Here is a 22275-nt window from a genome sequence, read left to right as displayed (position 1 = left end):
GCACAGACTTGGAGAAAATGTCGCTGATCTCTGTCTGACAAGGACTTGTATTTAGGATACATAAAGAGCTTGCAATGTAGCAAGAAACTAAATGAGCTACTTTATAAACAGAAGATTCGGACACGTCACAGAAGATAAAGAAATGGTCACAGAAGATATAGAAATGGCCAGTAGACGTCTCTTTGTCTGCTTAATGTAATACACGAAATGCAAATTAAACCCCCAGTGAGATACCCCACACACTCCTGATGATGCTAAAGCTACCAGCGACAGTACCAAGTGTGAGCAAGCACTCGGAGCAGCTGGCCCTCGCATGCGTTGCTGAGGGGAAAGGTAGAAGGTCTAACCAGCCTGGAAAACGGTCTGATAGCACATGTAGCGGAAGGCCCGGCAACCTCCTACTTTGGTATTGATCCGAAGAAATGAACGCCTATTTCCACACCACGACCGGCACTCAGATGCTCATCGCAGCTTATGTTTAATAGCCCCGAACTGGAAGCCGCCTGCCTGCCAGTCAGGTGAATGGATATTTGTAGTGGGTTAGATCCGTATAATAGACAAGTACTTACTCCACAGGAAACAGGAACGAACCCCAGACGCACACTACAGCGTGGAGGAATCCCAGGAACGTATGCTGAGTGAAACAAGGCAGACGTGGAAGGGGACACACTGGGTGACTCCATTTATGGAATAGCTTTCTATGGCAATCCTTGGTGATGGAAATCGGTTCAGAGGCTGCCTGTGGCCAGGTGTCAGGGCGGGGCCCATGGAAGCTTGAGCGTGTCAGAATGTTCTCCAGCAGGACTGTGGTGCCGGTGCTGGACTCGATGGGCGCATTTGTGAAAACCAACTGTGTGTGTGAAGGGGTTCATTTTTGTGGTACACAAGTCACACCCTGACAGTGAGTTTGCAGCAGCGACTTTTCCATTCGGAATGGGTGCTTCAGAGGTTGTGCTGGCGGACAGGACTCAGGACCAGGGTTTCTGCCGTCCCTCTCATGCCCCGTGCAGTCATCCTGCTGTGGGTGATCCCAGAAAATTGGGGTACCTTTTTTCTCGCACCTTTGCTCTCCCACTTGCTGACTCAGCCCCAGGAATCTTCTGCTTTGAGAGAGGAGCCTGCGTTGGGAGTCCGTGGCCTGCAGCCTTCAGGGTAAACAAGAGGGTGAACCAGGGCAGCGCCAGATACGTAGATGGAAAGCCCACCCGGGTTGCCGCGCGGGGTTGGCCAAGGTGCCTAAGCAAGGTGTCTGGGCTCCTGGACGGCCCTGCGGCAGCCAGAACCACTCTGTTCTGTGCCCTTGGTGGTGGCCGGCACGCGGGCCTGGGTGGGACATGGGCGGCCTTGGGCGGGAGTCCTTGGTGAGGCTGCTTTCTTGTGTCTCCTAGGACTATGCCCAAGCAAGGTTCGATGCCTATTTCGACCAGAAGAGGAAGCTCGGGGTGTGAGTGTGTGAGGCGCCATCCACTTCATCCCTGGACTGTGTGGTGGCGGCCGGGCCAGCAGGGCCCTCCGCGCTCCGACGGCTGTCCCTGCGGCAAGGCTTGGATGGCTCGCTGCCGAACACAGATGTGTATGATACGAAAGACTGTATTAAAATTGAGTAACATTTATATCCTATCTTGTTTACGATTTCACTAGGACTCTGCAGTGAGATCAGGAAGCAGAAACATAGTACAATAGCGCAATAGTGCAATCTCAGAATCCTTTGAGTCTAGAGAAGGCATTTTCTATGTGGGCCCTGAAGTTTGCAGTCAGATACGGCAGACAGCACGAGTAAACAGTGTTTCTGCGGGTACTTTTTTTCGGTTAATGTTGATTTTTCAAGGACTTGAATTCATGTGCTGGGGAACACTGTGACCAGGCCTTCGGTGGTGACAGTGTGTGTAGATGCCGCCGGCTCCTGAGGGCGGCGAGTGAGGAGGGACAGACTGTGACGTTGCTCTGCGGCCTGACCGACCGCGAGTGCCCGGAAGCTGCTCCCTCACCCTTCTGGTCCACACGGCGGATGCTCGAGGCAGCAGACGCCCGTGCGGGGGGGTGGGCTGTTGTCTCCGTTCGATGAATGTAGCTCCTCCGGACCTGTTGTACATATTTTGTCCCACAGATGCATCTCCCCCGTCTGTCTGTGGCCTCTGCCCTGCCTCCTCCTCCACTGAATGTGCCCTACTAACCCCAGCCTTGGTGGGCAGGCACCTGCGGACACACTTGCCTCCCGCCTGCCCTCCCCCCCAGAAAGCAGGCTTTGCCCTGCTCTCCACGGCCTGTTCTCCTCCACCTCTGCTCAGCCCCGGGTTGTGGATTCTGTGACAGGGCTGGTGGCCCTGGGCATCATCCTGCTGCCGCGCCCGCCGCCGGGGCCCTGGTGCACCCAGTGGGGAGAGGGTGGCCTGGGCTCTGGGCCGGCTCCCCCTGCCCTCCCTGCCCCCGGTGTCCCTGACGGAGTGGTTCTGGTGGGAAAGAGCAGCCTGTATGTGGAATGTGGGGGCATGGATACACTAGAGCTGTGAAACCCTTATATATAGTAAATGTCCTTTGGGATAAAGTTTTTTTTTTTTTTTTTACTCTGAACTCTTATTTGAATTGCTTTTTGTGCATACATTTCTGCTACGGGAGATTGTACTATACAAACAATAAAAACATAAAACCCTCACTGTCATCTTTGGTGTGTCCTAAAACTCAGGCAGGGCTCCTGTTACCTGGTTTTGCCTATGGAGGGCTCCTGGCGGGTCCTCCCAGCTCTCCAACCCCACACCCACCCCCGCAGAGACCTCTGGAAGGATATAGAAGAAACTAGGAGCAATGGGATGTGCTGCAGGAAACTTAACGGTCAAAGTAGGAGAGAGATTTTCCACTATTCACTCTTCCAGACATTTAAAAGTTTAGCCAGGTGAATGTGTTCTGGGATCCAAGCAGTAAAACTGAGCAATAGATGATACTGCGCTCCTTTGTAAGGTGTCCCCCAGAGCGATGCTCCCCCCACCCCTTCCCTGGCCCTGCTGGCCCCACCCTCCCTGCAGCATCTGGAGGTCCTGAGCAGGGCAGCCCTGGCCCTGGGGGCCGGGCTCCGCGCCCCCCCGGCAGCTGGCCAGATGACAGCCCCAGTGATAGAGCCAGGCCACCCGGCTTGCCATGCCCAGGGCATCTCTGGCCTCAAAGCCGCCTTTGTTCCTGGGGCCTCCTGCCGGAAGAGCCACTTTGCAGCTCCTCAGCCCAAGAAAGGGAGGCCTCTGAGAAGCACTGGCACCACCCCCCAGCCGGTGGTGGGATCCAGGCCAGAAAGACATGCACAGTGCTCCTCTCCACCCCACCAGTGGAAGGAGGGCCTCGGCGAGCAGGACTGGTCACCCAGGGAGGGGTGGGAGAGACGGTAGCCTCCCCCGAAGGGGCCGCAGGACCTCGAGTCCAGCTCAGTCCTTTTCCTGACCCTCCGGGCCCCAGACAGCTGCTCTGCCGCTCGGACAGCCTCTGCCCTCTCTCTCTCTCTCTCTCTCTCTCTCTCTCTCTCTCTCTCTCTCTCTCTCTCTCTCTCTCTCTCTCTGTGTGTGTGTGTGTGTGTGTGTCTCTCTCTCTCTCTCTCTCTCTCTCTCTCTCTCTCCATCCATCCCCCTCGGACAGCCTCCCCTTGCTGGGGGGTGTGTGTGTCCGTCCCCCTCTCCCCGCTTCTTGGTCAGGCTCTGGCGTCCCGGGCTGCTCCCTGCCTCAGACCATCCTGAGTGCCTGGGGTGGGGCCAGCACCAGGGCATGGAAATACTGGACCATCGTGCCGGGCATCACCCTTCATGCCCAGAGTATCCCGAACATTCCCTTACAGGCAGTTTGCACATCTCCAGGGATGGGGAGCTCAAAACTAGAATGTGCTGGAAAGATCCCTCCCTGGTCCTTGTTCTGCCCCCCCCCCCTTCAGCCCAAGGCTCTGGGATTACTGCAGATGTGCTCATATGGCCTCTCCCCAACTTCCCAAGGCCCCAGCTCCTAGACCAGGGCCTCCCACCCCACTGCACCCCACAACAAGCTCAGCTGCACGGGAGAGCGTAAGGAATGTGAGCCGGGCACAGAGTCCATGACCCGAGTCTCATGGGGTGAGACCAGTCCGGGCCCGGGGCTCGGGCCCGGGGCTCAGGCCCTGGCACTGCAGACAGGACCAAAACAGAGTTCCTAGTCCATCTTTATTTCTTGTCTCCGTAGGTAAGGGCAGGGGCCTGGGCGTGGCCACAGGTGGGCGCTAGTCCTCCTCCGCGAAGGTGAAGGGGCTCAGCTTGTAGCCACTGCCTAAGTAGAACTTGTTCTGGAACTCTACCCTGGGGGTGACAAGGGGAGAGCTGGTGAGGGGCAGGCTCCCCCGACCCTCGTGTAGCCCGGGGCCAGCCAGGTGGGCCAGCTCACCAGTGCAGCCGCAGTGCGTGCAGGAAGGCCGAGAGCCCCTCCATCACCAGCAGGATGGCCACGGTCAACCCGGCGAAGGCGGCAAAGATGGGGACCAGCACCACGGCCGCCACGCCCAGCTCATGGCCCATGCGCAGGCCCACGCGCATCACCATGGCCCACAGGACCTCCGACAGCTCTGGGGATCGGGGGGGAAGCAGTGGAGGCCAGGGCCCAGGGGGTCCCCACCTGGCCCCCGTGGCAGCCTGAAAACCTCCCCTCCCCCCGCCCCCGTGGGGCCGTTGAGGGGCCTCCTCCAACATCCTCACTTTACAGAGGGGATGCTGAGGCCCAGAGCAGTGACCCACCCAGGCCACCCAGCCAGCAGCTCGAGCGTCCGAGGCAGCCAGGGCCTGACCCATGGCCAGCCCGCCCATCGGGGGCCAGCACACTCACGGGCGTGGGCCAAGCTCAGGGCCCAGAGACGCAGGTAGGAGGCTGTGTTGGAGATGCAGCCCAGGCAGAACTCGATGGTGTGGATGGCCTGGTGCATGAGCACCTCGGACAGCACAAACTGGGAGGTGGGTGGTGGTGAGGGCCAAGCCGGGCTGGTAGCCACCCCCCCCCCACACACACACCCTGGGAAGGCCACACCCACCTCGGCCTCCTCTCTGTCCCCCAGGCACCCCACTTTCTCCTCATCAGAGCCCCAGCCAGCCACGGAGGCATCGGAGGAGTCCAGAATCCCGGACTTGTCCTCTTCCTGGGGGTGGGGGGCAGGCAGCGTCAGCAGGCCCCCCGCCCCTCAGGAGGCCGAGAGGCGGCGAGGGTGGGGCCGAACCTCCCATCACCCCACATGCCCCCCTCCCCACCCCGAGCCTCTACCGGCTGGCGGCCAGTGGGCCTCAGTGAGCGGCGGTGCTGCCAGCGCAGGAACAGGGGTGTGCCGAGCAGCAGGACGGGCACGGTGGCCAGGGCCAGGACCACCAGTGCAGACTGCACCACCTCCTGCGGGGGGGGGGGGGTGGGCGGCGGCTCGAGTCAGGGTGCCCTCTGCAAGCCACGCGCCCAGCTCGGGGCCCCAAGAGCCTGCAGCCCGCTCCGCCGCCCCCAGGGCCCCTCGCTAAGCCGGGATCCTGGGGGAGGAGCGGCCGGCACCCAGGGCACCACTCCCAAGGGGGGCTTCCCACCATCCCTCGACCTCCCCAGCTCACAGCCTCAGGCCTACATCCCCGCTTCTCAGATGATCCTGCCGCTCAGATGAGGTGCCCACGAGGACCCCCGCCCCGGCCTACCTGCCCGGGGAAGAGGGACTGGTTGGTGGGGCTGTGGGAGAAGAGGAACATGTTGATGAAGTGGATGAGGAGGCTGGGGGCTGAGGCAGCGCTGGTGGCTGAGCAGCACAACCACTTGTAGATGACCAGGAAGACGAGGTAGCCAAAGAGCCCCAGCAGGAAGATCAGCTCGGGCAGCGTCTCCAGGAGCAGCCGGTGCCACTGGCCAAAGTGCCTGGCGGGGGGGGGGGGTGTCACCAGGTCAGCCACCGGGCGACCCTGGTCCCACCTGGCCCGGTGCCCGGCCTGGTGCCCCCACCCTCCCCGGGAGCCCAGGCCCTCACACGTGGTTGAAGACTCCCAGAACCACCCCAAAGGTCATGTGGGTGACCCCAAGGATGATAGACATCTTCATCTTGAAGGAGTTGAGGAAGGTCAGGTGGTTAACGGCCAGGCTCCAGACCTGGGGTGGCAGGAGGGACGGGTGTCATGCAGGGGCCTCCCTGCCCACGTCCCTCTTGGCAGCCCCTCTGCTCCCCGGAGCGGGGGGGGGGGGGGGGGCGCCGCGGCGCCAGCTGCCACCTGCTGGCCCACAGCAGGGCAGCAGAAGGGAAAGGTGGAGTGCCCACACGGGCCAGGCAACCGGGGGCCCAAACCCCAGCTCCTCCCCACCAGGTGCCCCTGCCCATGTGACCTCCCGTGCCCCTGCGTCATTGGTGCAATGGGAGCAGCGCTAACGTGGACCTCACAGCACTGTCACCAGGACGGTAGCACGTGCTGGCGTGCGGACAGCACATGACGGTGCCCAGTCTGGCGGGCTCCGAGCAAGCCAGCGCTGCCCTCGCTGCCACACACTCCTCTCTGCTTTGAAGGGGCTGCTGCAAGGTGGGCCCCTCGTCCTTGTAAAGTCCCGCACCTCCCGCACCTGGCACCAGGCCAGGCCCTCGGGAGGGGCTCACAAATGCAGCAGGAGGGCGAGGGCGAGGGTTAGCATCAGGGTCAAGGTCGGGTCAGGGTCAGCGCAGGAGCCCCGGCCCGGCCCTCCCACCTGCGCGCGCCCCCCACAGCAAGTGGCCGGGACTCACGGGGTCAATGCCGAAGGGGTAGGGTCCCAGGAAGACACCGCTGACTGCGGGGTCCAGGGTGAGCAGCGGGTGCTCGGCCAGGAACGCGTCGCTGTGGCAACAAGGGCGGGCGGTCAGGGGCTGCCGGGGGCCGCGGGGACTGTGGGGGCTGCGGGGGCCGCGGCCGGGCCTCACCTCCAGCCGGACTGGGTGGCCATGGCCGCCACGCTCCAGCCCGAGGGGAAGATGGTGGTGGCGCGGCTGAAGCACTCGTTGTAGATGAAGCCGGTGTAGACGGAGAACAGCCCCATGAGCAGCAGCAGGTAGCGGCCACTGAAGAAGGTCTGCCAGATCTGGGGGGGGAGGGGCGCCGTGAGAGGGTGGGGCGGCCCTGGCCCTCCCCGCCCCCCCATGCCCCCGCCCCCCGCTCACCTCGTTCTGCGCCGCCTTCACGGCTGGCCGGTTCTCCGCGAGCACCATGGCCAGGGCGAAGAGGAACATGAGCAGCCCGTGGCCCACGTCGCCGAACATCACGGCGAAGAGGAAGGGGAAGGTGATGATGGTGTAGGGCGCTGCGGGCAGAGGGGCCAGGCAGTCGGGGATGTGCACAGCTGGGACCTGGGGAAACGTGGCGAGGCAGGGACGCCAGACTGCGTGTCCTGGCTGTGTGACCATGGGCTAGGGACTCAGCCTCTCTGAACCTCGGTTTCCCCATCTGTACACCGGAGGCAGCAACACTCCGACTTCTTAACTCCTTAGGGCTCTGTGTGCGAGTCTATCCAGGGGCAGGATTGGCGGCCTGCAGCACTCAGTGTAAACCAGTTCCCGCCGGGGTTATTGCAAGAGCCGTCAGGAAGGACAGAGAGCCCGTGGCCGTCCTGACTGGCACGTGCCAAGTTCCAGAAAGCCGAGCTGGTCATGTCGCCTCTGAGGTCTCACTTTCCCTTCAGTAAAATGGGCCAAATCCCTAATGGGAGTTACAGGACTTGAGTGCGCGTCCCTGTTCCGAGCTGAGTCGTGTCCCTCCCGAAAAGAGGAGCTGGGGTCCTAGCCCCTCAGAAGGTGACCCAAATGTGGAGGCGGGATCTTCACAGATGTAAAGGTCCCCAGACCCATTCACTGGGAGGCCACCGCGATGTCAGCAGGAAGCTGGCTGTCTCCGAGCCCAGAACAGAGGGCCCCCTGGGGTTGTGTCCCCTGAAGGAAGCACCTGACGCCGGGATCTCGGACTTCCGGCCTCCGGAGCAGGAGACAAGAAACACCTATTAAGGGCCCCCATCTGTGGCGCTTTGTTACAGCAGCCCGAGCCGCCTGCTACCTCCCTGAAGTGAACGCCCCGAGGCCTGGTAGCTGATCATCAACCTCACAAACCGTGGCTATCTGGTGATCAGGCTTGTTCTAACCGGACCAGCCTCTGCCAGCACAGAGGAACCACGAGCATGTGAAACGGGATGGGGGCGCCAGGCCAAGCTCTGCGACGCAGACCCTGCAGGCACGGCAGGCCCCAAAGGACTGCACGTGACCCTGGTCATCGTTCGCTCGGCCTCACGGTCCATCCTCATGTCCAGCCCGTACCGCGCTGGGGGGCCGAGCGCCCTGCCTCTAGCCCGCCGGCGGATGCCAGCCCCTTCCCTGGCCTATGACTCCGAAAATGGGCCCCACCATGGCTCACCCCCCACACCCATTCTCTGGGATGAGACCCACTGCGGTCCCCACCCAGTGACACGGGGGGCGCCCTGGGCCACTGACCACACCGCAGCCAGCCTGCTGCAAGGAGAGCCCCGTCTGGAGGGAGCGGAACTGGGCAGGTGACAGGCAGATGCCACAGCCCCCTGCCTGCCTCCCAACTCCCCACCCCTCAGCTGCTTCCCTACTAGTTTCTCCCAGCAGCACCTCTCTTCATAGACCACTTGCGCCAGACTCCCCCCACTCAGGGCCCGCTTCCGGGAGAACCTGACAGCACCCAAGTCGAACTTCTTAAACACACAGTGGGGCCGGACGAAGCAGCTCAGCAGACTGACTGTGGCCTCGTGGACTGCTGATCTGCAATCTGTCAACCTTCCCAGCCTGCTCTGAGGGCCGAACTCTTATTCCCATGTTATAGATGTGGAAACGGAGGCTCAGAGAAACTAAGAAATGGGCCAGGATAAGCGAGTCAGACCTCAAACCTGAGCCCTTCCTACTGCAAAGCCTGTTCTTCGCACAACCTTGTGATGGATCCCTTGTAAGCTTGACTGGGCGGCGGGGGGGGGGGGGGGGGGGGGGGGACACGCGGGGGCGTTGCTGGGGGTAAAACATAAAGCTTGCACGATGCCTCCCCCTGCCCCCCAGCATGATGGGAGTGTGCTTCTTAAGTGGGCAGGACAGGCCCAGTGTGGAGATGCCGCCCTCCCGGGCTGGGGGCTCCACGGCTCTCACCGGGGTTGACCTCCTGGTAGCGGCCCACGCCGTAGGCGTCCACGATGCCTTGGAAGCCGGCCGTGAAACGGTTGGTACGGATGAGTGTGGGGGGCATTTCCCGGCAGGGGATGCGGTGAACCACGGCGCTCACACCCGCCTCACTCTGGGGCACCCGAGGGGCAGACAGACAGATGAGACTGATGGTGGGAGGCCTTCAGGGGCCCTTTGACACCCCCCAGGCAGGCCCAGCTGGAGATGCGGGGCTCACCGGGCAGGCACCCGGGAGATCTGGGACAGCCCCTCCCCTCTCCCCTCTCTGTGAAATAGGACCACCAGCCCCACCTGCCCCAATTCAGGGTGGTTTAGGGAGAGCCCAAGATCAGCTGGACCAGAATTCGCTTGGCAAACAGGAGTATGCTGCTTATCCAGGTGGCCCAGGAGAGGGAGCCCCCTTGCCACGTGCGAGCACCTACTAGGCACCAGCAGCCTGCCGGTATGCACGCTACAGCGACCCCGGGAGGGTCATCACACCCATTTCACAGATGAGTGGCCTGAGGCTCCCTCCAGTGGCCCAAGATCTTGGGGGGGCCAGTGCCCGTTGAGCCGGCCTCCCGGGTGCTCTGGCCCCTCCTCCGGCTTCGGACAGCAGGAGGGGGAGGGCTTGGGCCAGGGTCCTCAGGACAGACTCCCTGAGGGAGGGGGAGCCCGGGAACTGGAAGCGTGTTGGGAGGTGGGAGCTGGCACCCGCCTGGGAGAAGGGGAGCGCGGGAGACCCCCCTCCAGCCCCGCCCCCACCGCACTCACCGAGCTGTCCTGCAGCACCTGCTGCAGGGTGGGCAGGTCGCTGGAGGCGCACCAGCCCTCGGCAATGAGGCACTTGTGCGTGGCGCTCATGCTGCACTGGTTGAGCACCAGGTACACCGCCTTCATCTTGCGGATCTGCACCTGCCACGGCGGCAGCAGCTGCTGCACCCGGCCCAGCACCTGGCTCAGGAAGCGCTCCGTCTCCCCCAGGACCTGAGGCCAGAGCAGGGGGTGAGGGAGGGCGGGCTGCGGCCAGGGGCCTGTGGGGCGTCCAGCCAGGGCCGCGAGCGGGCGCCCACCTCCTGCAGCTCGAGGCTCTGTTGCTGCAGCTGCTGCAGGGTTCCGAGGCGGCCCTCCTCCTGCTCCACGAACGGGAACACGTGGCAATGGAAGCTGGTGGGGGGGAGGGGGCGGGGTGAGTGGGGGGCGGGCAGGGGGCTCTGGTCGTGCAGGGCCGGGGCCGGGGCACCAGGGTCATCACCAGTCTGTGATCTTGCGGATCTTCTGCCCAATCTGCTCGCCCCAGTAGGAGATGAGGAAGGTCATCCACGTGGCAGGCTCACCCTGCAGGAGGGGGCCCGCTTTACTGGGAGTCCCGCTGCCCCCCGCCCCTCCCCCCCCGCCACCCCCGGCCCGGGCCTCCCCAGCCCTCACCGTCACCGGGTCCTCCAGCTGCTGCTCCGTCTCCCTGAAGCTGGCGATGAGGAAGCCCCGGCAGGCCCTCCAGAGCAGGCGTTCCAGGGCAGCGGCCTTGGTGGGCTTCACAGCCCCTGCCACAAAGCTGCCGGGCCGGGCCACCATGCTCAGGAAGGTCAAGCAGGCACACCTGCCCTGCTCCCCGGGAGGAGGCCGGAGCCCGAGGCTGGGCCAGAAGAGGAGAAACCCCCACGAGCAAGGGAGATTCTGGGCCTGAAGGAGGAGGCTGGGGGCAGTCTGAGGGTGGAGGGGGAGAGCACTGGACGAGGAGTCGGACAGGAAAGGGCTTGAAGCGCCCCTTACTTACTTGACTCTCAGGTCCTGGTGGGGCCCCCCTGGGGGCTGGAGCAGGGGGCTTCTTTCCAAGAGCCCATCCATGGGGGCGGCTGCCAACTGCGGGCCAAGAGGCACTGTGAGCCCCGCGCCCACATGGGGGCCTGGCACCCCTCTGCCCCCTGCCCGGGGCTGGTGCTGACCGGGAGGTGGTGGCCCTGGCCCAGCACGGCGGAGTGCAGCTGCAGCTGGTGGAGCTGGGCCCGCAGGGACTGCTGGTTGCCCCGCACGTCCCGGAGCTCCCGGGCCAGGCGATCCGTCTCCTCCTGGATGCGCAGCAGGTCACGGGGCGGGGGTGCCAGCAGTCTCCCCTCGGGTGGGGGCAGCACCAGCCCAGCCCGCCGCACCTCCTCCTGCAGGAACACTGGGTGCAGAACGATGGGCGTCGGGGGGGGCCATTCGGGGGGCCCATACCAGCTCATGTCTAGGGGGTCCCAAACTACCCCAAACTCCCCACCTGGCCGCTGAGTCCAAGAGCCCCCCCCCAAAAAACCCAGGCCAAACCTCTATCCCCAAACGTCCGCTCTCCTCGTGAGCTCTCCCTCCCTGCTCTCCCTTGGCCACTGCCCCGCCCAGGGCCTGGGTCCCACAGTGGTGTTCCAGGCAGGCTGGCCCGAGCACTGGGGGCCTAGGACAAGAACGTGCATGGAGGTCCACATACCCCCTGCCTGATGACTTAAAAGCTATCCGTCAAGCTAACCAACCGTTAAACGAATGTGCTCTATTCTCCCCTCTCATAGGCTCCTCCTGGGCGGGGCTTGCCTGGGTTGAAGAAGCGGCTCCTTGGGGCACCTGACCTGGGATACCGGCCTCTGCCCACCCCAGTCCATCTGTAGCAGAGAAAGCTCTGTCCATGCCTCTCCCCTGCTTAGAAACCACAGTGCTTCCCAGCGTCCACTGGATGAATTCCTAGGTCCTCATGCAATTTTTGAGGCCTCTACCAAGTGAGCCCCATTCTCAAGAGCACCCCACGGACCCCAGCTGCCCTGTCCTGGCTCTGCAGGGCCTGGCCTGGACCTCCTTTCTGTCTTCTACCTGGGGGGCCAGGACTCTTCCTTTCAGGCCAAGCTCGACTGGCACCTCCTCCAGGAAGCCTGCCTGGGATGGGGGCCTGAGGCCAACTCACTGAAGGTTTTCTCCAGCTCTTCGCAGCGCCGAACATCCCCCACGAAGCGTCTCTGGAAGGCGCTCACCGAGGCATTGAGCTGTGGTTGCCGCACAGAGGGGTCAGATTTCTGGGGAGGGGGCCAGGGAGGTCCCACCCAGGGGCCCAGGCTTGGCTCTCTGTGGGCCATAGCTGCCTCCCCCCAGAAAGGTGCCGAACACGCCCTGATCCTCCAGACGCCCAGCTGGAGACAGACCAGGCTTTGCGTGCTCCGGGGAGGGTGCGACAGGGCCCCGGAGGCAAGGTGGCCTCGGCCGCAAGGCTGGCCTTTCAGAGAGCCGCGTACCCAGGGCAGGGGCTGCCAGCATTCGAGCAAGGGCCATTCTGGGGAGGAGGTGGTATACCATCTAGGGAGCGTCAGGACGAGCCCCCTCCCGCGCCTGGCCGGCCCCACTCACGTCTCTGAACTCCGCGAGACCCAGCTCGCCAAGCTGGCTCACACAGGAATAGGCAGCAGATGTGGGCAGGAAGAACTGGACCAGCACCACCTCCTCACCCCGGAACATGGAGCCCATGGTCCTGCGGGCCGGGCCGGGGCGGGAGGCTCATCAGGGCAGGCCAGACAGCTCCCCCTCCACTAGGAATTCTGTCCACCTCAGCTCACACGATCCATGGAAGGTCCTGCTACCAACCCCGTCTGACAGATGGGGAAACTGAGGCCCGGGAAGCCTCGAAGGGGTGCTGAGGTCCCACACGAAGTAAGTGGTGCAGCTGTGAGTGGAGCCCGCCCTGGCCGACCTCACGGCCTGACCCACAGCACCCCCCACCAAGCTCTCTCCCGGCTGGCTCTGCCCGGTCCCAGGCACCCACCGCGAGCCCTGGTGGCCACTGTCTCTCCTCTGTGACCTGCCCTCACCCTAGATCCTACCCATCCTTGGGGCCCCAGGCCAAGGGTCGCCTCCAGCAGCCGGCCTCCTAACTGCCACAGCCCTCGGCTGGCCACGAACCCTTGTCCTTCTGCACCAAGGAGTGTCCATCCATGACAGCAGACAGCCGGGGCTGAGGATGGGGCTGTCCCTGCCCTCCCCCGGCAGCTGGAGCCCCCCTCCCTCCCTGAGGTGTCTGTGTGTGCTGAGGGGGTGGGAGCCTCATTGAGGGCAGAGAGGCCTGAGGGCGGGGGAACCTTCCACCGAGGCCTGGACTGCTTGGCGACCGATGTCCAAATAGGGGCGGAAACAGCCTTCCAGGTGTCGAAACCCACGAAAGCGAAACTGTGGAAGCTGACATGGGCAGGACGGCCCGGCGGGGCCCTGCCCAGACGCCGCGGGGGAATACCCCGCAGATGCCCCAGCCATGAGCCAGGACTCCACAGCCACTGCTCTTGGGGCCCGGGGCCAGCCACTTCCCCTCTGTGGGACTCAGTTTCCTTAGCTCTCAAAGTGTCAGGGAAGGGGACCGCGCACGGGTGAGGTCCCCAACTGAGGGTGACCATTTGGCGCCAAAGTGCCCCGCCTGCTGTCTGGGCCGGCGGGGGCCTGCCCAGCTGGTCACTTCCTCCCCTGGGCCTGGTTTCCTTCAGTCTAAATAGGGAATGCAGCCCCGGCCCCAGCCTGGAAGAGGAGAGAAGGCAGAGAGGGAGCCGGAGACCGCAGCAGTACTGGGCCCCGGACAGGGAAGGGTGGGCAGGAGGAGCTAGGTTCCATCCCCAGAGGGCCAGGGACCAGGCTCCAGAGTGCGGCTCAAGCTGTGACTGGCTGTGTGTCCCTGGGGGAGTCTCTCACCTTCTCTGGGCCTCCACTTCCTCTTTGGGTAAATGGGACTTGGCCACCCCCAGGAGAGACAGGACCTGAGTGAGGAGATGACAAAAAAGCAGAGCCTCCAGGTAACCCTTCACCATGCTACCTCATTGAAACCTAACAGCAATCCTGGGGAAAGAGGACCCTGTAGCCTCGTTTTACAGAGTTTCAATGGACGGGTCAGTGCACTTGGAGAGGTGAGGTCTGGGATCAGGTGGTCAGCTGGTGGCCAAGTTAGGCCGGAGGCAGGTCTGGAAGTCCCAGTGCACAGTATGGGCTCAGGGGAGGGCTGTTCTCTGCCCTGTTCTCTGCACCCTGAAAGGCTGGGCTGCACAGATGAGGGTGTTGTAGGGAACCAGGTCTGGGGCCCCAGGGGGTGCAGCAGCCCCAGGCTGTGGCAAATCCAGCCTGGTACCCCTCACTCACAGGGCCTTGGCCTGGGCAAGTCCCCTGGGCGGGAACACCCTTGGGTGGGGTGGGTGGGGTGTGTAGGGACCTGCTCAGACCCCTCCCCCACATCTGAGGACTCCACTGGCTCACCCCTTACCCGTCCCCTCCTCCCTGGCCCCTACGCAAGCCAGGGGCCACCCCACTCCTTTTAATGGAGCAAATGAAGTTTCCTCAGTCCTGTGGCCTTCAGAGTCCAAGACTGCAGCCCCCTCCTCACTCTATCCGCCCCCCACCTCCTTCAGGAACCCACCAGATCTCTCCTCTGAGCCCCTGATCCATGATGATGAGAGCTGGGCTGGAGGAGAGGGCCTGCTGCTTCCCTTACTGCAGACCGGTAGGCTCTAGAGTTAGAGTGACACCACTTGCCTCTAGCTCTGCCTCCTCCTAGTTGGGTGGGCCTCAAGTTCCTCATCTGTAGAATGGGTCCCTCCCTCCGAGGAAGATGCCACAGAGAAAGCCCTGAGCGCCACCAGAGCACTACCAGGACGGGCAGAGTTGGGCCCAGTAGTTAGCGGCTGTTAGCTCCTCATCCTCCCCTTCCTCTTCCCTTCCCCCACCTCCTCCTCGTCGCCACTGCGGCCCCCACCAAGGCCCGACAACTGGCAGGCCGGCAGACCGAGTCGCATGCACTGACCCAGCTGGGCGGGGGTTCCAGGAACCCCTTCCCGGGGCAGGGCGAAGCGAGGGTGGCAGACGGAGCTGGGGGGGCTCTGCAGACCCCGGCTGGGGCACACTCACCCCAGGGTCGGCCGCACGCGCCGCCGCTCAGCTCTGCGCTCCCGGCTCTGCGCTCCGGGCCGCGGCGCCCACGCAACTCACTTTACCCGGCGGGCGGGGCCGCAAGGGGCGGGACCACGGAAGCCCCGCCCCGTCCCGTCCGGGCCTGGTGGGGAGGGGCGCCCGAGTCCCGCGAGCGGCCGGCGGGGAGGCAGGACTCGGGCAGCTACCCCGCCCGCCCTCGCCTCCTCACAGGAGGCTGGGGGACCCCTGGGGGCGCGGGGAGGCCGGGAGACCCGAGCGGAGACTCGGAGTAGCGCCGACTGCGCCCGCCTACGTGGCCGGGAGGCCTCCGGGGCTCGAGGATGGGAACCCCCCCCCCCCGCCACCTAGAGGGCTGGCTGATGGGACCCCAAAACACTGAGGCTTGGGGTCCAAGAGCCGCGTGTCCCCAGCCCGCTTCCCCACCTCTGGGACCCCTTTCCTGAGGCCGCATTTGCACCCGGTCCTTAACACCTTCCTGCCTCTGACCACCCAGGATAGGGGCCTAGGCTCCAGGCCCAGGGCTCTGTGCCCTTGGGTGGATGCTGCCCCTCTCTGGGCATTTTTCCTCAATGGCACCGGGACACTGAGGGCTGGGCCGTGGCTGTGTTGTTCCACTCAGGGCAGGGCACCCAATGGTAGTTGCTGCTCGTCTTGCGGCTGGGGGTGTCCCAGTGACTTTGCTAATGAGCTCCCCGCTTGGTCATGTCCCAGCACCCCTGAACGGAGGCTCACGAATGTCCAGCTGCCTGCACTTTGGACAGGCCAGGACCATACCCACTGGGGACGGGAGGGACGGGGGGCCTCCCAGCTCTGGTGGTCCTTGAACCTCACATGGCAGGGTCCTCTGAGGGGTAGGGGAGCTGTGGGCAAACAGAGCCCCAGAGCTGGGGGTGGAAACAGTTACAGCCAAGGTCAACATCCTCAGAAAAATGGGGAGACCCAGTTCCGGGGCATCATAGGTCCGTTTCCGGGGGGGAGACCCTCAACACAACCCAACTGAGCACCAGCGGGGGCCTCAGGTCAATACTTCCTGGCGCAGGGGAAACCGGAACCCCGCTGTTACAAAATGGCGTTAGAAGGCCCCTCCTGAATCACACACAAAGTTTCTGACAAGTCAGAAAGGGAAAGAACCAAGTCAGGAGCTGGATAGTCTGACCCATTTTTAACAAGTGTGTTCTATCTGTGTACAAATATAAGCTCCATGACAATTAGCTAACGCTGGTTCTATCTGGGAAAAGTGCGGTTAGAGGTGATTTAGGATTTGCAAGCCCGTCTCATTACTGCAGGGCTCCCGCCTCCCACAGCCACTAGGGCAGCAGGGGGCTGGGCACACGGACACTTCCTAGGTTCTGCTCTTCCCTTCGGGTCCTGCACTCGTTTCTCACCTCTGCGCCTTGTTCCTTAGGCTGTGGGGGCCCAGGCAGGGCCTGGACCACGTCAGCACCAGGACGGCGGCCCAGGTGTCAGCAGTCATGAACAAAGGGAATGAGCTGGAGGAACGCTAGGGTTCTTTGCTACAGGCCTTCTCAGAGCCTTGAATGTGCTCACACGTAGTGCCTATCCGAGGAAAGAGGGCACCTGGGGCACTTCCCATGCTGACTGGTCCAGGGAACACCCTCCTCTCTTTTCTTTAGACAAAGCATCACAGGAGGTTAGTGTTTGGTCAAGAGTGCTTCTGGAAACGATGGAGAAGCAAGGAGGGGCCCAGATCCCTGACCTGAACTAGTGCTTTCGTGGGACACATGCTGTGTGATCCCGAGCAAGTCGCTTCCCTTCTCTGAGCTGGTGTGCTCACAGCTGGGGACAGGCTGAAGCCCTTTCACGGTGCCTGGCACCGAGTCCTGGGGGCGGCTTTCTGCCGCTCCACCCGCACTGGGCTAGCACACGGGCCCGCAGAGAACCACACCGCTGCCGGGATCGCAAAGCAGAAGTTCTGAGCGCAGCAGCCAAGTGCCACAGTCGGCTCTGGGGAACTTGGAGCAGAAAGGGGATGTGGCTGGAGATGAGGCAAGGCCAGCTCAGGGGCAGCAGGGCCTGTGTCACCTCCTTGTGACTGTTGCCCTGGAGCAGGCCTCTCCCTGCCCCCAACAAGGACAGGACACCCTGGCCTTTCTGAGGTTCCGCCACTCGCTGGACTTCTTCCCGAAGCCTCAGGAGACTCGACAGCCGTAGGGCCGTAGCTGTGCGTGGCCCTCCCCTTTGGACATTCACGATCGTGGGGACAGCAGACCCGAGACTGAGCCTTGGGGAGTATGCCCAGGAAGAAGTGTGGGCGGCAGAGGGGGCTGGCGGCCCAGCCATAGCCCCCAGAGTCCCACGGGAAGGCCAGGTCACCTCCGCTGGCAACCCTGAAGGGCCTGCGAGGGGAGGGACCCCCGGGCTGCAGCCAGGCTGCACCGCCCCGGCCTGGACAGCCGAGTCACGACAGAGGCAGTGCGGGAGGGCAGAGCTTTTTTATTGGGCGGCAGGGGCTGCGGGCCAGCCGGACGGGGGGCGTCAGCGGTAGAGGTAGTCGGCCTGGATGTTGGCGGCGATCTCGGCCTCCCACTTGTCTCCGTTGCTGAGCAGCTTCTCCTTGTTGTACAGGAGCTCCTCGTGCGTCTCGGTGGAGAACTCGAAGTTGGGGCCCTGTGGGCGGGTGCAGGTGCGACCCCGTTAGGCCCCCCCCGAAGAGCCTCTGCCCCCGGCCCCTCCCCACCCCAGGCCCGCTCACCTCGACGATGGCGTCCACGGGGCAGGCCTCCTGGCAGAAGCCGCAGTAGATGCACTTGGTCATGTCAATGTCGTAGCGGGTGGTCCGGCGGCTGCCATCGGCCCGCGGCTCGGCCTCAATGGTGATGGCCTGGGAGAGGGGTACCGGGCGCCCCTGACTGCTCCCGGGGGCTCACCCCAGGGCCCCAGAGCAGACCTGCCACCCGCTCTCAGCCTGATGTGCCCTTCCCACTGCCTCTCCCAAGAGACCCCTGTCACACTGCCCTAGCTGCTATTTTTGTTAACCGCCGCATCTCCTGCCGGAGAGACCAGGTCTCACGAGGGGAGGGCTGTAGCCTGCTGTGTTCACTGCAGCACCTGTGGCCCCGGGGGGGGAGGGGGGTGTCCCCAGGACTTGCTCGACTGCTGGTCGTCGTATACTGAACAACCTACCCATTTACATCGTTATCCCCCTTTCATGGATGAGACTCAGAAAAGTTGAAGAGCTTCCCAAAGCCACACAGCAAGTGAGGGGCAAAGCCCAGACTCGAGGTAGGCCCTTAACCCTCAGTTTCTGGGTACGGCCTGTGCCAGCAGTGAGAAGGCCTGGGGCCTCCCACGGCCGGAAGGATGTTTAAAAGGGGGTTTGCCAAGGCCCTCGTGTCCCCAGGAGTGTAATGCCCACTATTCAGTGGGACCTTAGGTGGTAGCCTTGTTTCTTTGTGCCTCAGTTTCCTCTATAAAAATGGGGGAAACAACCCCTGCGTCTTTCAGAGTTGCTGTAAAAGTCAGTCATGAGCTGGAACAGTGCCTGGTCCATGCCAGGTGCTCATGGCCTGCAGGCCGTCACCGCTATGGCAGTTTGGGGCTCTTCCTGCACTCCAGGATCAGACACATCAAGGCCACAGCCCATCGGTCTGCCCGAGAGCCTCAACTGGATCTTTCCTTTCTTTTTAAAGATTTATTTGAGAGAGAGAGAGACGGAGCGCGTGCAGGGGGCAGGGGGGAGGGGCAGAGGGAGAGAGCGAATCCAAGCACACTCAGCTCAGAGCCCAATGTGGGACTCGATCTCACGACCCTGAGATCATGACCTGAGCCGAAACCAAGAGTCGGCCGCTTAACGACTAAGCCACCCAGGCGCCCCAACTGGATCTGTTCCTACACTAATGGGTCCTGACTCCGGGGGGGACTCCGTGTAGGGCCCTCCAACAGAACTAATGCTGGGTGCTCAAAGGAGCAGCAACCGGGGGCAGTGAGGGCCTCAGATGCAGCATGTGTGTCCTTGGGGCTGGTGAAAGGCACACACACAGAGATCCTAAAACTGCCGCTGCTGCGTTCAGGGCGAGAGTGGAGACTTTCAGGTACCACCGTGTGGCTCCCAAGCCCAGGTGTCAAGCCGCTGACCAGATCCCCGATGGCAGGACCCACAGGTGTCATGTGGCCTGCTCAGGGCTGCAGCCTCCCCCGTGAGTGGCAGGAGCCAGCGTGGCAGTCAGCGGGGGTCGGGGGCTCACCTGGGCAGGGCAGACAGCCTCACAGAGCTTACAGGCGATGCAGCGCTCCTCTCCCGATGGATACCGGCGCAGCGCATGCTCTCCCCGAAAGCGAGGGCTCAGTGGGCCCTTCTCGAATGGGTAGTTGATGGTGGCAGGTTCCCGGAACAGGTAGCTCAGGGTCATGCCCAGGCCTGTGGGCAGCAGGTGCACGGTGGGTGGGGGCCCCTCCTCCCTAACAATCCGCGCCCACCCCCCCGTCCTGCCAAGCCCCCTTCCCCCAGGGCCCACCTCGGATGAGCTCAGTCCACAGCAGGGTCTGAGCCGCCCTGTCGGTCACCGCCTTCATGTCCATCGAGGGTTCCCGCATGTTCACGAACTCTGCAGGGACGGTGGGCTTAGAAGGGGCCATGGCAGGGTCTCTCATGTGCCCATGTCCCCGAGGAATCCAACTCAGGGAGATAGGGCCTCGTCTTCCTTCCAGCTGGGCCTCAAGGGCTTGTTCGTTCATCAAACCTTCCGGCCTCAGCAAGCGCCCTGCAGGGCCTGTCTCTGGCTCCGGGCAGTCCTTGCCCACTTCTCCTGGTGTGTGGGCAGCCGTCCGAGCCCAGGAATTGAGGGGGGTGGGAAGGGGCTTGGGCGGTGAGGTCCTGGCACAGGATGGACACCCGAGCCTCACACCTGGCAGCTCCCTCCCTGTCCCACGCAAGGGAGCTCTGAGCTCAATGTGTGGCCACAGGGAAGGCTCCCCACCCCCTCACTGACAGACCCTGCCCCCATGAATCATATTCAATCTTGATCATCGCACAGAGTAGAAACAGAGGCTCAGCGAGGGGGAGCCTCTGGCAAAGGCAGGACTAGAACCTAGGCCTCCACCTCTGCCTCTGGCAGGTTCATGATCAGGAAAGCCTGAGGGTCAAGGTGCCCCAGGACTCACTGTAGGTCGCTGCCACTGTGCTGCTGTGGAGGCTCCGGCCAGTGGGATGCCCTGGAAGGGGAGGGATTACACTGTGCAGCTGCAGCCTCGGGTCGGGAGACTGGGCTCCCTCCCCCCGCCGCCCCGCACCCCGGGAAAGGCCCCCTTGGTCCTACCTGCACGTGCAGCCTGGGCCAGGGCCCGAAGCAGTGCTGGGGTAGTCAGGCAACGCATCTGCAGGCATGAAAAGGGAGGGAGGCACGGGTGGGTCCCAGGCCTGTCCCCATAGGAACTCTGGCACAGCAGGAGCCCGGACCTCAGTGCCGCTGTGTCACCTGGTCTCCGATTTACCCCCATTCCCAACCGAGGCACAGAAGGCCTCCCTGCTCCCAAGAGCGGCACCTCCCAGCCCTGCAAACCTGACCCAGCTCAGCTGGGGCTAAGAGTTAGGAAGTACCTGTGGACCCCGTGTCCTTTCTTTTTTTTTTTTTAATTTTTAAAAGATTTTATTTATTTATTTGACAGACAGACACAGTGAGAGAGGGAACACAAGCGGGGGAGAGGCAGGCAGAGGGAGAAGCAGACTCCCTGTGGAGCAGGGAGCCCGATGCGGGGCTCGATCCCAGGACCCTGGGACCATGACCTGAGCCGAAGGCAGATGCTTAACGACTGAGCCACCCAGGCCCTCCCCCGCCCCGTGTCCCATCTTATCTCACCTTTTAAGAAATGTTTAAAATCCATCCCTTCTCTCTCTCCCCCCTCCCCTGTTCATCCTCCCCGGATCTGACCCAAATAACACTGCCAGCAGTCACCAGGACTGAAAGCTCACGGTGTCAGGCACCGTGTTAGGGGGTCACACACACTGTCATCTGGTCCTTACGAGGACCCCACGAGAAGCACAGATGAGAAGCTGAAGCTCAGCCGTGTTAAGTGACTTGCCCAAAGTCACACACACTGGGGGGTGTGGGACCAGTACGTGAACTCAGGCCAGACTCCTCTCTTTACACCCACATTCCGCCCCCCCTCCCCCGCGCCGGAAACCGTTTAAAGGCTTAATAACCCTCGGGATCACCTTCTTTTCCCCACCATCAAATTCCTTCTGGAACGGTCTCCCCGCCTGCCAAGTGACCTTGGGCGGGTGAGGTCATCTTGCACGTTTTCTCATCTGTTATATGGGGTTCATGAGAGCGAAGGCGGTTGTACATGCCCAGAGCCTGGCATCTAGCCGAAGCTCAAGTGACCCTCCCATGACAGATGACTTCCCGCGGGCCCCCCCACCTCTGACCGCTGACTCCAGCGCCAGCGCCCTGCAGCCTGACACCTTCCCGGACCTTCCCCATGACCTCCGACCCCACGGGCGCGGGCGGGGCATGCGCCTTGGCGGTGCCGGCTCCCGGGTCCGCCCGCTGCACGCTGAAGGACACCTGGACCGCCAGCCCTGAGCAGGCCGAGATGAAGCCCGGCCGCAGAGCCGGCGGGGCCCAGGAGAGCCACCACACTCGCCCCCGACGCCGCCCCGCCCAGGCCCGGCTTTTAAACAGCTGAGCCCCAACACCTACCTTGAAGCGCTCCCGCTCCTTCCCTTGCTGAGCGGCCTGTCCGCCGAGAGGCGGAGCCTACACTCGGAGACGCTGCCATTGGGCCGGCTGGTTTCACCTTTTCCTCGCTCATCTTTTCTGGTGTGGCTTGATTGGCCAGTGGCGCAGCTGAAAGAGGCGGGATCCAGAGCATCTTTCCTTTGATTGGCTAGGGGAGAGCCGACTCTTGGAGTTGCGCCGGGCGCCGCCATGTTGGATTGGAGAGGCCAATAAACGAGGACTCCCGCGCCACTGGAGGCGGGACGTTCGGGGCGTGGCTTAGGAAGCAGCTCCGGGTCAGACCTGGCGCCCTGGGCCGGAGGAGAGAAGCTGGGTAGCTGCGGGGTACTTCTGATGACGGTGTAGAGAATTGTGGCCGGCGGTGATTCCGCGGGAGCCGTGCCTGCTCGGTGCTAAACCCTTACCCGGAAGCCCTGTGTGGAGGATTATTCTCGCTTTCCTGATGGGGAAACTGAGGCACGGACTAGTTTAGGAACTTTGCCCAAGCGTTAGAGCCGCAAAGTGCGGCCGCCGGAGTCTCACCTGGAT

General features: G+C 63.1%; 3 protein-coding genes across 13 annotated transcripts in view; 1 reads left to right on the top strand and 2 right to left on the bottom strand.

The window, feature by feature from the left end:
* Positions 1–2670, top strand: part of CHKA (choline kinase alpha) — a 59928-nt gene extending 57258 nt beyond the window's left edge. For all 7 annotated transcript variants that reach the window (XM_027578224.2, XM_027578223.2, XM_035722674.1 and 4 more), the window contains one exon: positions 1389–2670. In XM_027578224.2, coding sequence (XP_027434025.1) covers positions 1389–1448 — 60 coding nt within the window. In that variant the 3' untranslated portion in view covers positions 1449–2670. The remainder of the gene's footprint in view (positions 1–1388) is intronic.
* Positions 2671–4158: 1488 nt separating this feature from the next.
* TCIRG1 (T cell immune regulator 1, ATPase H+ transporting V0 subunit a3) lies at positions 4159–15133 on the bottom strand. 3 transcript variants are annotated; one of them, XM_035723113.1, is made up of 22 exons: positions 15026–15065; positions 14538–14628; positions 13823–13887; positions 12500–12620; positions 12063–12141; positions 11080–11300; positions 10911–10996; positions 10562–10829; positions 10389–10471; positions 10207–10300; positions 9908–10120; positions 9122–9266; positions 7136–7275; positions 6899–7056; positions 6725–6815; positions 5984–6102; positions 5661–5874; positions 5251–5373; positions 5024–5128; positions 4822–4939; positions 4387–4564; positions 4159–4301 (listed from the first exon to the last, which is right to left on the bottom strand). In XM_035723113.1, exons 4-22 carry the CDS (start codon positions 12614–12616, stop codon positions 4226–4228), a joined length of 2628 nt encoding a protein of 875 aa, XP_035579006.1. In that variant the 5' UTR covers positions 12617–12620; positions 13823–13887; positions 14538–14628; positions 15026–15065; the 3' UTR covers positions 4159–4225. The 3 variants fall into 3 exon arrangements, with proteins under 3 accessions (XP_035579006.1, XP_035579004.1, XP_035579005.1); XM_035723111.1 differs by lacking the exon at positions 14538–14628 and having other exon boundaries at positions 15026–15133; XM_035723112.1 differs by lacking the exon at positions 14538–14628 and having other exon boundaries at positions 14922–15028.
* A 2350-nt stretch (positions 15134–17483) lies between these two features.
* NDUFS8 (NADH:ubiquinone oxidoreductase core subunit S8) lies at positions 17484–21801 on the bottom strand. Of its 3 annotated transcripts, none has more exons than XM_027579512.1 (7): positions 21709–21801; positions 20326–20383; positions 20171–20221; positions 19525–19614; positions 19255–19427; positions 17763–17891; positions 17484–17677 (listed from the first exon to the last, which is right to left on the bottom strand). In XM_027579512.1, the coding sequence occupies exons 2-7, from the start codon at positions 20381–20383 to the stop codon at positions 17546–17548; spliced, it is 633 nt and encodes a 210-aa protein (XP_027435313.1). In that variant the 5' UTR covers positions 21709–21801; the 3' UTR covers positions 17484–17545. The 3 variants fall into 3 exon arrangements, with proteins under 3 accessions (XP_027435313.1, XP_027435315.1, XP_027435314.1); XM_027579514.1 differs by lacking the exon at positions 21709–21801 and adding an exon at positions 21428–21452; XM_027579513.2 differs by lacking the exon at positions 21709–21801 and adding an exon at positions 21222–21409.
* Between the last annotated feature and the right edge of the window lie 474 nt (positions 21802–22275).

Source organism: Zalophus californianus, chromosome 11 (assembly GCF_009762305.2).
Source record: "Zalophus californianus isolate mZalCal1 chromosome 11, mZalCal1.pri.v2, whole genome shotgun sequence".
Taxonomy (NCBI): domain Eukaryota; kingdom Metazoa; phylum Chordata; class Mammalia; order Carnivora; family Otariidae; genus Zalophus; species Zalophus californianus.
The sequence above is the reverse complement of the archived record's forward strand: the minus strand, read 5'-3'. Positions and strand labels throughout refer to the sequence as shown.